This window comes from Chelonia mydas, chromosome 5 (assembly GCF_015237465.2).
Source record: "Chelonia mydas isolate rCheMyd1 chromosome 5, rCheMyd1.pri.v2, whole genome shotgun sequence".
NCBI classification, from domain to species: Eukaryota; Metazoa; Chordata; order Testudines; family Cheloniidae; genus Chelonia; species Chelonia mydas.
Window position 1 is genome coordinate 46,991,637 of NC_051245.2, and position 12,877 is coordinate 47,004,513.

At 45.5% G+C, this 12,877-nt stretch overlaps 1 protein-coding gene across 1 annotated transcript in view; it reads left to right on the forward strand.

The window, feature by feature from the left end:
• Positions 1 to 12,877, forward strand: part of ANKRD31 (ankyrin repeat domain 31) — a 109,593-nt gene that overhangs the window by 84,518 nt on the left and 12,198 nt on the right. Inside the window, exon 24 of the mRNA XM_043546618.1 lies at positions 1,548 to 1,644. Coding sequence (XP_043402553.1) covers positions 1,548 to 1,644 — 97 coding nt within the window. The remainder of the gene's footprint in view (positions 1 to 1,547; positions 1,645 to 12,877) is intronic.

Here is a 12,877-nt window from a genome sequence, read left to right on the forward strand (position 1 = left end):
TTCAAAGCTGGCTTGTCAAGGTTCCTCCCCCACTCTGAACTCTAGGGTACAGATGTGGGGACCTGCATGAAAACCTCCTACGCTTACTTTTACCAGCTTAGGTTAAAACTTCCCCAAGGTACAAATTAATTTTATCCTTTGTCCTTGGAATATCCACTGCCACCACCAAAGTCTAACTGAGTTTACTGGGAAACATAGTTTGGACACGTCTTTCCCCCCAGAATCCTCCCAACGCTTGCACCCCGCTTCCTGGGAAAGGTTTGGTAAAAATCCTCACCAATTTGCATAGGTGACCACAGACCCAAACCCTTGGATCTGAGAATAATGAAAAAGCATTCAGTTTTCTTACAAGAAGACTTTTAATAGAAATAGAAGTAAATAGAAGTAAAGGAATCACCCCTGTAAAATCAGGATGGTAGATACCTTACAGGGTAATTAGATTCAAAACATAGAGAATCCCTCTAGGCAAAACCTTAAGTTACAAAAAAGACACACAGACAGAAATAGTAATTCTATTCAGCACAATTCTTTTCTCAGACATTTAAAGAAATCATAATCTAACACATACCTAGCTAGATTACTTACTAAAGTTCTAAGACTCCATTCCTGGTCTATCCCCAGCAAAAGCAGCATATAGACAGACACACAGACCCTTTGTTTCTCTCTCTCCTCCCAGCTTTTGAGAGTATCTTGTCTCCTCATTGGTCATTTTGGTCAGGTGCCAGCGAGGTTACCTTTAGCTTCTTAACCCTTTACAGGTGAGAGGATTTTTCCTCTGGCCAGGAGGGATTTTAAAGGGGTTTACCCTTCCCTTTATATTTATGACAACCCCCCAGGACAATTCGAAGCTGGCGCCTGTGTCTCTGTCCCTCCCAGGCTTTGGGCAGGTTCTTGGCTCCTTCACTCTGTGAGGGCCTGCTTGTTGCAGCCCTTCTGTCTTGAGCTCCAGATACACACACCCTGTTGATGTCTCCTCTCTCTCTCTCTCTCTCTCTCAGCAGTTGCCTTGTTTACCATTTGTATTACCATTTGTACTTGCTTCTGTGGTAGATTTAGTGCATTTTGTATCAATGCTTGCTCCCTCAGCATTGACTCTTTAACTTTCCCACACCAATGCATCTTTCCTGTGACCGTTTTAGAGCCCAGGGAGTAGTGCTAAGGAAGAGCAAAAGAAAAGTACTTGGATCCTGAGGAAACTAGTAACTCCTCAGAAGCCAACTAGATACAACCTTTTCCCAGTCACAAGATTTTAACTCGTGTCCCAGGCTAGTAGGATCTCAATGGATCTAATGTTCAAAATTAGACATCTTCAAGGGCAGATGCAAAAATTGCATTTCATGTAACATATCTAATTTTTGCACGCATTATCTATACAAATTGTGTATTCAAAATATGTACTTGCAGTAAGTAACAACATTTACCAAATTAGACCTATAATTGCATACACCTAATTTTGAAAGAAACCTGATATTTTTTACTCTTATTATCACAGAAAACACAACGTAAATAAAATAACCAGTAACTTATATAGATTTGTTTATATACAGGTCACATACCTTGGAACAGAGCTGTCAAAAATTCTTGTTGAAGAAGCATGTATTCCCAATGAACCAGAATTACCAGTACAACAAAAACAGCCTTCTGGTATGTACAGACTAAAACATAATTTCCACTTTGGCTGGAAGTAGCAGAAAATGGTTTCTGAAGCGCTCAAGCTTCCACAGTTCACTCACTCCTTACTGATTTGGTTCAGGAATAACCCTCATTACATACCTTAGACTTGAAAAAATTCTTTCAAAAATTGATCTGTATGGTAAAAGAAATATTCCCTTCCCCCCTTACACAGTGCAGTGTGCTGGAGGAGTAGTTTTGAATGCCTTGGGTGCCAAATAATTTTATTAAAAAAACATTTAAAATATAGACAAATAAAAGTCGTACTCATCGTTGTAATTGTTTATTGTGTTAGGTATGCAAACCATGCTTTTCAAACAGAAGAAATAAACTGCTTAAGTGGAGACCCTGAAAAATACTCGAAAGAAAAAATATTATTAACCTGAGTGTTTTTCTCTCTAACAATATACAAGAACAAACAATAACACAAAGTACGGTATATTAATTCAAACATCCACAAAGGGATTTAGGCATAGTGACACTAAGCATTGCCACACCTAACTTTTAGGCACCTAGAAAATCACAGGAACAGCATTGTGATCCACAAAGCCTGAGTAAGCACCTAGGCTCCCAATACATTAAGTGGGGGGAGTTATGTGCCTTACAATTCATTCCACAAAAGCCAGTATGCTAGGCATGGAACTGCATAAGGTGGTCAGGGAGAGATGCCAATCAGAGGGGTGTATCCTAAGCTCTGCCCCTCTCACAGAGATAAGCGCCTAAGTCCAGGCTGCAGGGAGATGCCTACCTCTGTTAGTGATCTACAAACTAGGGGAAGATAGGCGTTCCTTCTCATAAATTGCACGCAGAGCCTGATCTAGTAGATATGTTCAGCGGGCATCTCACTCCACACAAAACAGCTGGAGGAGGAGGAGAAATACCTCCATTATGACCATTAGCTCAGTAGGATGCTCACCTAAGATATGGGAGATCACCAGTTTGTCCCCCCTCTACCTGATGAGAAAGGATTTGTACAGGATTCTACCGCCAATAACCACTGGGCTAAAGATTATAAGGCAAGTCCTCCTCCTCCTCCAGCAGATTTGTGCGGAGTTAGGAACGCACTCTTTTTTTCTAGTGAAGACAAGGCCTTACACATTACCTTTGACTTTTCCATAGCTGGGGATCAGGTTCAAAATTTTTATCTCACTGTTGGTTCAGCCATGTGGTGAACTGTTGACTTCAGTGGATTGCATGGATGTAAGTGAGAGCAGAATTTTCCCCCTTTACATGTAATACTGTGTATTTCTGTTTTCCTTGAACCAAATCATGGAGTCCTTATGTAGCTTATACTCGTTTCTTTTTCTGACAAAATTTACATAGCAATCAATGGAATTTTACCAAAGGAAGACTGTAAAAATTAATGTCCAGTCCTGCAATTGACCCAGCTGCTGTTAATGTGACTGTATGGGGGAACAGAGATTTCCCCACGCACTACAAGTTACAGGATCTCACACGAAATTGAGGATTTTAGGATTTGTTCCTGTGTTTAAATGTAAACCATAATGACTTCAGCGGGTCTCTGTGTGGGTTAGGGGTTTGGTAACTTTGTAAACTGCAGGACTGAGACTTTGCTGACCTGCAACTCCAAACACCCTACCCCAATGGCAGTGACTTTTTCAACCCACAAGGAAATAATTTTGTACTTTAAAATGCATCTCCAAAGCAGAATACATTCAGTTTGTATGAATACATTTGTTTAGTTCTCTAATCTCATCTCTGTAATTATAGTCACTGTACTCATAAATATGCCCACTTAGCTCACTAAGAGAACTCAATTAAATCAAGGATCTTCACTCAATCCTCATGATGAATCATTCTTTCATAGGACCTGTATGCACTAAATAATGTATCAGTTTGTGGAAAAAATTTGTCTTAATCTTTTCGCTACCAGAGATGAATTTTTGTAACATTGGACCCAGGCAGTCACACATGGTGCCACCTCTATCATGGTACTACCCCCACCTTTCAGCACACCGGGTTCTCTGAAGCAGACAGCATGCAGCAAAAAATTCCACCACTTCCACAAATGGAAGAAACGGGAATACTGCCATCCCTTGATGTAGAAGCTGTGGAAGGACAAACCTGTGTCCAGAGTATTAAGAAGTAAGACTTTTTATTTAGCACTGGCTAGGAAGCCTCATGAAAAGGAGAAGGAGAACTGATAAGGTAGAAGAGAAAGAGGGAAGAAGGGAGTTGGCTCATCAACTGTCCTATAGCATTTTTATCTGATGAGCTCTGTCCACCACTCTTGCCTGTCATAGTTTGAGAACCACTGGCTCGAAACCTCAAAGAACACTTTCACTTTTGTCATCCTGGGACGAGACCCAAAGAAACAAATTTGTCTCTACTATTCCATAGCTTGCGATATGCAGCTGCTGAAACCACTACTGTGAATCGGATGGTGCCGTTACCTTTCAAATCCCTGATCACTGTTGTGTGTCTTTATTGAGAGAAATTAATTAGTTTCTCCATAAAAACATATGCAAATATGAGGAAATTAAAGTTTTAAATCAATTAAAAAGTGGCTTGCAAGAAGGATTTTGGGGAAGATTACTTATGTTAATAATATTCTTGGCTGCAGCCCATGCTTCTCCATTCCGCAGTAATAAATGAGAGCAGCTTTATTATTATTTATTCTTCTTCAAATGCTTGCTCATGTACATCCCACATTAGGTGTGTGTGCTCACCACATGGACTGGTGCCGGAAGTTTTTCCCTCAGCAGTATCTACAGAGGACTGGCGCTGGCGCCCTTTGGAGTGGCGCCCGCATGGCGCGATATAAGGGGCACTGCCGGTTCCCCCCACCGTCAGTTCCTTCTTGCTGCCAATGACGGTGCTGGAACGTCTGCTGCTTCAGCTAGCATTGATTCCTTCCCTGTTCTTGCTAACTTTGAAATCCTGTAAAATAGTTATACATAGTAGTTTTCTTAGTTACTCTTAGTAGTAGTTCTCCACCTGTCATGGAAGGTTGCATTCCTGGTGGCAGTGATGTCAGCAAGATGGATCTCTGAAATTAAAGCCTTGACCTCAGAACATCCGTTCATGGTCTTCAACAAAGATAAGATTGAGTTGCGGCCGCAGCCTGCCTTCCTGCCAAAGGTGGTCTTCACCTTCCATATGAACCAGGACATCTTCCTACCGGTGTTCTGTCCCAAACTGCACAAGACCAGTGAGGAGAGGCATCTTCACACCCTGGACGTCCGGAGGGCCTTGGCTTTCTACTTAGAATGTACCAAGCCTTTCTGAAAATCGACTCAACTCTTCATCGCTACAGTGGATAGGATGAAGGGTCACCTGGTGTCCTCGCAGAGGATTTCCAATTGGATTACCTCATGCATAAGGACCTGTTACGACTTGGTGGGGGTTCCACCGCCACCAATTGTCAGAGCCCACTCGAGAGCACAGGTGTCTTCGGCAGTCTTCCTTGTGCACATTCCTATCCAGGACACCTGTAGATCCGTAACATGGTCCTCTGTTCACACGTTTACCGCTCATTATGCCATCACTCAGGAGGCCAGAGATGACGCTGGGTTCGGCAGAGCTGTGTTGCAATCTACACATCCGTGAACTCCTACCCACCTCCAGGGGTACTGCTTTGGAGTCACCTAATATGAAATAGTCATGAACAAGCGCTCAAAGAAGAAAAGACAGTTACCTTTTCCGTAACTGGTGTTCTTCAAGATGCGTTGATCCTGTCCATTCCACAACCTGACCTTCTTCCCCACTGTCGGAGTTTCCAGCAAGAAGGAACTGAGGGTGGGGAAAGCGCACTCCGAGTGGCATAACTACTCCACCTCTGTGAGACACAGAAGCTATGTCAGTGGGAGTCATTGTAACTTGCATCACTCAGGAGGAAGGGGCTTTTTTACACCACTGAGCAATGTACGTTACATCGACTTAAGTGGTAGTATAGACCAGATAGGCCTTGTCTACACTACATACTTATTAGCGACATGGCTGTGCTGCTACAGCCGTGCAGCTAAAAGGCGTGCAGTGTAGCTGCTGTTTGTCGGCAGGAGAGAGCTCTCCCGCTGACAAAAAACTTCCACCCCCAATGACTGGCAGTAGCTTTGTCGGCAGGAGGGCGCTCTTGCCAACAAAACGCTGTTCACACTGGTGCTTGTCCTTGACAAAACTTTTGTCTTTCAGGGGGGTGGTTTTTTAACACCTCTGAATGACAAAAGTTTTGTCGTTCAGTTGCCAGTGTAGACAAAGCCATAGAAATGTAGGGCTGGAAGGGACCTTGAGAAGACATCAAGTCCAGCCCCCTTATTATTGGACAGTTTTGTGTTTTGTCATATTACTTTTCCAACAGATGCCTAAGTAGTTAAAGGCCCCATTACTATCAGTCCTTGTGTTTCTGGATATTTCTGTTGTTTGTTCTAGAAATGGCTCATTCACCTCCTCTTCCTGATTTGGAGGTCTGTAGTAGACCCTACCATGATGTCACCCCTCTTTTCCCCCTCCCCCCTGTTTTATCTTTACTCAGAGGCTTTCAACTGGTCGGCCTCTCACCTCTTTCTGGTTCTCAGAACAAATGTATACATTCTTGATGTATAATGCAACACCTCCTCCATTTTTTCTCTGCCTGTCCTTCCTGAACAAGCTATACCCTTTTATATCAATACTCCAGTCATGAGATTTATTCCACCAGGTCACTGTGATGCTAGTTAAGTCATAATTCAGCTTATATACTAATACTGCAATTTCTTCCCGTTTATTCCCCATACTTGCATTTGAATATAGACATCTGAGATATGATCAGATTCCCCTACTGATTTCCTTCTTGGTGCCCCTGTGGACTATTGTAGTTTTCCATGTCCTCCCCAACAGCTAGCCCTCTGTTAAGGTCGCTGTCCTGCAGTGGCTCAAGAGCGTGAGTACCAGGCTTAGGGCAGACTGATAAGAACCAGGGCACAAATCCCACATTGGCTGTGAGTTCTATATTTAGATTTCACCAATCAGTGATAGTACTCCTCAGGTACTATAACAGTCTAACCATGGAGTCACAGACAGTCGTCTTGGGTATCTGTCTTACCAACGAGGTAAACTTACTTTTGTGATGGTCCCTTACAGCAATTTTCAAGTTACTCCCGGTCCTAAAGGACCAGTCACTTACCACTGGTGACTTGCACTTTAGAGCTCACACTAGAGACAATGCTTGTAGCCAATCCTCAATGTCTATATAATAAATCTTTAGATAGTTTAAAGTTTATAACAGGGGTGGGGAACCTTTTTTCTATTGGGGGCCACTAACCCAGAAAAAAAATCAGTCATGGGCCACACACAGCCCCATGGGGGGTTGCGGGAGAGGCTCAGGGCTTCCCCTAGGCTCCGGGGTGGGGCCAGAAGTGAGAGGTTCAGGGTGTGGGAGGGGGCTCCGGACTGGGGCTGAGGGGTTTGGAGCGTGGGAGCGGGCTCCGGGATGGGGCAGGGGGTTGGGGTATGGGCTCTGGGAGGGCGTTGGGGTGCGGGAGGGGGCTCATGGCTGGGGCAGGGAGTTCGGGGTGGGGGGTGCAGGCTCTGGGAGAGAGTTAGGGTGCAGGAGGGGGTTACGACCGTGGGGAGGGGTTTCAGGGTGGGTGTGCATTCTCTGGGAGTGGGTTGGGGTTCAGGAGGGGGCTCAGGGCAAGGGGCCGGCGGTTGGGGTGCAGGAGGGGGTGAGCACTGCAGGCTCCGGCTGGGTGCTGCTTGCCTCAGGTGGCTCTCAGTCAGTGGCGCAGCAGGGCTAAGTCAGGTTCCCCCCCTGCCCTGGCCCTGTGCCACTCCCGGAAGTAGGCACGATGTGACCAGGCAGTTCTGCACGGTGCGCGCTGCCTGCGGCACCCTGCAGGCACCACCCCTGCATCTCCCATTGGCTGTGGTCCCCGGCCAATGGCAGCTGGGGGAGTGGTGCCTGTGGGCAAGGGTAGGTGCTTGTGGACTCAGAGCTTCCCTGATTGTCCCTGCACCTAGCCGGGGCCACAGAGACAGCAGTCCAACCGGCCTGGCATCTTAGCTTCCCCCCGCAGCAGGGCGAGCCAGCGCTTGCAGCTCCAGCCCTACGTGGGGACACCAAGGCTCAGGGCTTCCAGCCTGAGGCAAGTCTCCGTGCCACGGGCCGGATGAAATTAAGTAGGAGGCTGGATCCAGCCCACGGGCTGGAGGTTCCCCACCCTGGTTTATAAGACTAGAGCACGTAAACATCTATACACACAAATGAGTTCTAAACTTAAGTTTCTAAAAGTAATAGAAACTTCTATTACAAGCAGGCTCTATATGTCCTTTAGGGATAACCCAGGAGATCTGGAGATCTCCTGCTTATGCCTAGTATTCCTTGCCTCCCAGAGTCCAAGCAGCATAAAGATCCAGTTCCTTCTTGTTAGTGGTTTTTATTCCCTTCCCCCATTCTTCTCTGAGCTACAAACTCAGCTGATGGGTGGAATTCACTTGCGTGACTCATCTTCATGAGGGTGTGGGGAAGAGAGTAAACAAAGTCTTTTGTCCTCTCTAATGTACCACTCTATTCAGTCTCCTGTTGATGGGTCTTCCTTGATGGGCAGGACATAACAGCTTCTGTTGGAGACCACCATTTCAGACAAGTTAATGTCTCTCTTCTGTCTGATGATTTACACAGTTACAGAGGCTACAATGCAAATGGTCAAATATTACCTTATAATTTGGGATACAGAGGGTATGAGTGAGATTAATGTGTGCAACAACCTTCAGGCATTCCATAAAGTCTAACACTGAACACATTCTTATAATTCTATTTCCTATTTTAACAATACTAACACAGAGATGAGCCAGACTGGTTCTGGCTATGTATTTGTCAATGTGCAGTGGAGACATGGGGACCTTGGCATGAGCTGACATCTAGTCTGCCAGTATCACAGTTGCCTTTTTTATGCTTGCCTGTGGGCTTTTCTCACCTTCCCCCTTTGAACCTGTTTAAAGCCCACTTACTAGGCTGGCAAGTCAGTTCATGAAGATGCTCTTCCCCTTGTTGGTCAAGTGGACCCCATCTCTTCCCAGCAGTTCCACTTTTCAAAACAGCATCCCATGTTCAAGGAAGCCGAAGCACATCCGTTGACACCATCTGTGCAGCTATGCATTCATCTCCAGGGTGTGTATGTCCCTGCCTTGGCCCTTACCCTCAAGTGGGAGGATTGATGAGAACATAATCTCCACCCCCTTCGCCTTTACTCCCAGAGCCCTCTAGTTACTGATGATCTGCTCAGGGTCATATCTGGTAGTATCATTAGTGCCCATATAGATGACCAACATGGGGTCACAGGGGCAGATGACTCTCAGCAATCTTTCTCTAATGCAGGGGTCGGCAACCTTTTAGAAGTGGGGTGCCGAGTCTTCATTTATTCACTTTAATTTAAGGTTTTGCATGCCAATACTACATTTTAATGTTTTTTAGAAGGTCTCTCTCTATAAGTCTCTATATTATAAAACTAAACTATTGTTCTATGTAAACAAGGTTTTCAAAATGTTTAAGAAGCTTCATTTAAAATTAAATTAAAATGCTGATCTTACACCACCGGGCCACTCAGCCCGCTGCTGGCCTGGGGTTCTGTTCACCTAGGCCAGCAGTGGGCTGAGCCGGCTGGCAAGGGGCCGGCAGCCAGAACCCCAGACTGGCAGCGGGCTGAGTGGAGCTGGCGGCCGGGACCCCAGACCAGCAGTGGGTTGAGCGGCTCAGCCCACTGCCGGTCTGGGGTTCCGTCCACCGGCTCCTGCCAGCCAGGGTCCCGGCTGCCGGTCCCACTCAGCCCACTGCCGGTCTGGGGTCCCGGCTCTGTCCACATAGAGTAGGTACCTACTTTCTCCCTGGTTCTGGCCCATTCTCTTCCTCTCTCTGCTGAGATGAGGGTGGGAGTGCACTGAGCACAGGGCTGGGGGTGAAGGAGCAGGCTGGGGGTTGGGGTGCAGGGTCTGGCCAGGAGCTAGAATGAGGGTGGGGGCTCAGGGTTGGGGCAGGAGGTTTGGGTGGGGAGCGCTTACCTGGGCGGCTCCCATTTGGTGCGAGGAGTGCAGTGGGAATGTGGGTGTGGGTGTGTGTGTGCAGGAGCTCCCGTTTGATGCTCAAGGTGGGGGTGGGGATGTGGATGTGCGGGGGTGCAAGAGTCAGGGCATGGGGTGTGGGGGGGCTGGATATGTGGGGGGGTGCAGGAGTCAGGGCATGGGGTGTGGGGGGGCTGGATATGTCGGGGGGGTGCAGGAGTCAGGGCTGGGGGTGTGTGAGGAGGGTGCAGGAGTCAGGGCAGGGGACTGGGGGGGCTGAGTATGTGTGGGGGGTGCCAGAGTCAGGGCGGGGGTTATGGGGGGGTTCAGGGGTTAGGGCACGGGCCTGGGGGTTGTGGGGGGTGCAGGGGTCAGGGCAGAGGGCTGGGGGTGTGGGCTGGGGTCATGGGGGTGCTCCCAGCCCCCTCTCCTGAGCATCTCACGGCAGGGGGCTGGAGGGGATATGCCGATTCCACCTCCTTCCCCAACGTCCCCGGAGCAGAGAGCGCACTGCGGCTCCGCTTTTCCCTCTCCCCCTCTGTAGCAAGGGCGGTCAGCTGATCGGCCGCAGGGAGGGCGAGAAGGAGGGGCAGGAACACAGCACGCTGGGGGAAGAGGCGTGGGGAGGGGGAAGCTTGCCTGCCCTGCAAGGAGAGAGCAGTGGGCGGGGGCGGAGAAGAGTGGGCCAGGCCGGGCAGGATTTTTAATTGCCTGCTGCTGTCCCCGGCAGACAGCAGCGTGCCATTAAAAATTGGCTTGTGTACCAAAGGTTGCCGACTCCTGGTCTAGATAATACTTAGTCCTGCCATGAGTGCAGAGGACTGGATTAGATGTCCTCTCAAGGTCCCTTCCAGTCCTATGGTTCTGTGATTCCTGAGGAACTCCACCGATTGACATTTCACACCAGCTGGTTCCCCCTGCCTCACTTTCATTGGTGGGGACATGCAGGCGGCATTCCCAGCAAGTCAAAATCTGTCTTGATGTTGGCTGAGAGAAGAGAAGACAAAGACAAACAGCAATACTGTAAGTAAGCTTCCTTTGTGTACATCCCTCTTTTCCTGTTGTACTTAGCAAGAACGATAACTGACAATGAATATGGTTAAGCTGCAGACCTCAAGAGGAAGTGGCCTTACCTACAGCTTTACTTGAAGCACTTTCTGACAAAGGAGGAATAAGACAGAACCATTTGGTAGTGTTAAATGAAAGTGTGGGGGATGACCTAATGAGCATTTTACAAATTTCATTAGCTGTTGTCTGAGCTATCTGTGCACAAGACATTTTTATTTTTATTGATGAATGTCTCTTTACAAATCTGGGACAAAGACTCTTAATCACAGCTCCTGTAGATCTTGTTGTTGCATGACTACGAGCTGTTGGCTTTCCTTTCAAACCATGGATTTATCTTGCACTTTAATTTGGTGTATAGCCCATATCTTCCCTATTCCTTCCAGTCTACTCATCAATCTGCCATGAAAGCTGCAAGAACTTTAAAATTAAACAGTTTTTTTGTTTTTATAAATTTACCCCAGACCACCCCTTAAATCTTGTTTTTAATCCACTGCCTTCCTTAATAAAATCCATACTAGTTTAAATTGCGTATTTTAGAGCACTATGTTTTACCTTCGTATGATCGTTTTATTACAGTCCAGTATGTGAGTATATGATGTCTTTTACACACATGTGTATGCACTGGAGAATCAGGAATAAAATTATAATCCAAAATAAAATGTTTAATAACAATTTAAACATATGGTTGGAAACTGCAACCCACTGGTGATACTGAACAAATACGCTACTGTGAATCCTTCAAAAGACAGCTTATTGCCTTTTTATAAAGAATACTAGGGGATACATTTGGTGATGGAGGATTAAATAAATAATTTGATATTTGAATGGAATGACGAACATAATCTGGATTTAGATCTGAGGGACTGGAAGGCCATCTGGACAGCTACACAAAAATATCTGTGTGCACTAAGAACATGTAATTGGGCATTATATATTTTTATTATCAAATTTGAATATATCTATTTTATTGTTGTTGATCTAGAATATAGTCCTTTATGTAGGAGGGTGTATGAATTCCCTGTTTGGCATACATATATGGTTGTCATGCCTCCATTTCTTAAATCTTTTAAAGATCAGATTACATCTATACTTAAGGAAGATATCGTGTTTCAGATCTCAGTGGATCCTGTTTTTTGTCCATTAGGTCGTTGTAATGTTGCTGGATTATCAACATGGATTTTGAAGTTCAAAAATAGGAGTGATTATATTGCTAAATAATAATTTAAATATCAGAATGCATAATCAGTCTAAAGATCCTGAGGGACAATGGGTAATTCTGGAAGTATCATTTAACAAAGAGAAGATGTTAGTGGCTATACATTCATGTATCTAATGAAGATAAGAAAAGACAGAAAATAAAGTTCAACAATTATTGCATATGATTGTGGTGCTGGTGAAGATTTTTAATGAAGTACTGTATATTGCATTTCTGTCAAATTAACAATCACTTAGGAAGTATCCATAGGATATAGCTATCCATCATTAATGATATACAATTTTCAGACATTTAGAGACAGAAAGAAAGATGTACCAGTAGTTGTTCTTCAAAAGTATAGCCTCTGCAGATCCACACTATATTCCCTCCCTTGTGAGCCAAGGAAACCTTTCTAAGTAGTGAATTGATAGGGGTGCACACACGTAACCCTTGAACCCAGTGTTATGTAACGGAAGACATGAATTCCAGCCTCCTAAGCATGTTAGCTGCTCTCTACCTCCAGACCCTTATTTTATATTTCCAAAGTAGACTGGAGGGAAAGGTGTCATTTTGGATCTGCTAATGCAATATATTCAGAAAGGAACAGTTACTAGTAAATGAACTTTCTTTCTCCTTCATGACATTGCTTTTGCAGGTCCTCACTTTAGGAGACCAGCAAACAGTGACAGTCCTTAGGAATGCAGAGGACTACTACTGTTTAAATAGGGCGTGAATTACTACTTTTTCAAATCAGGTGTCCTAGCTGGCCTCATCAATCGAATAATGTTTTGCAAAAGTATGAACTGAATTCCAAGTTGCCACCGTACAAATGTCAGTTAAGGGCATGTGACAGACAAGCTGCAGAGGCTCTTATCTTTTGACATGTAGAGACTCTGGTGATCAGTGTCTTATAAATGAGAGAGAGAACCATTGATTGATTGATTGGGT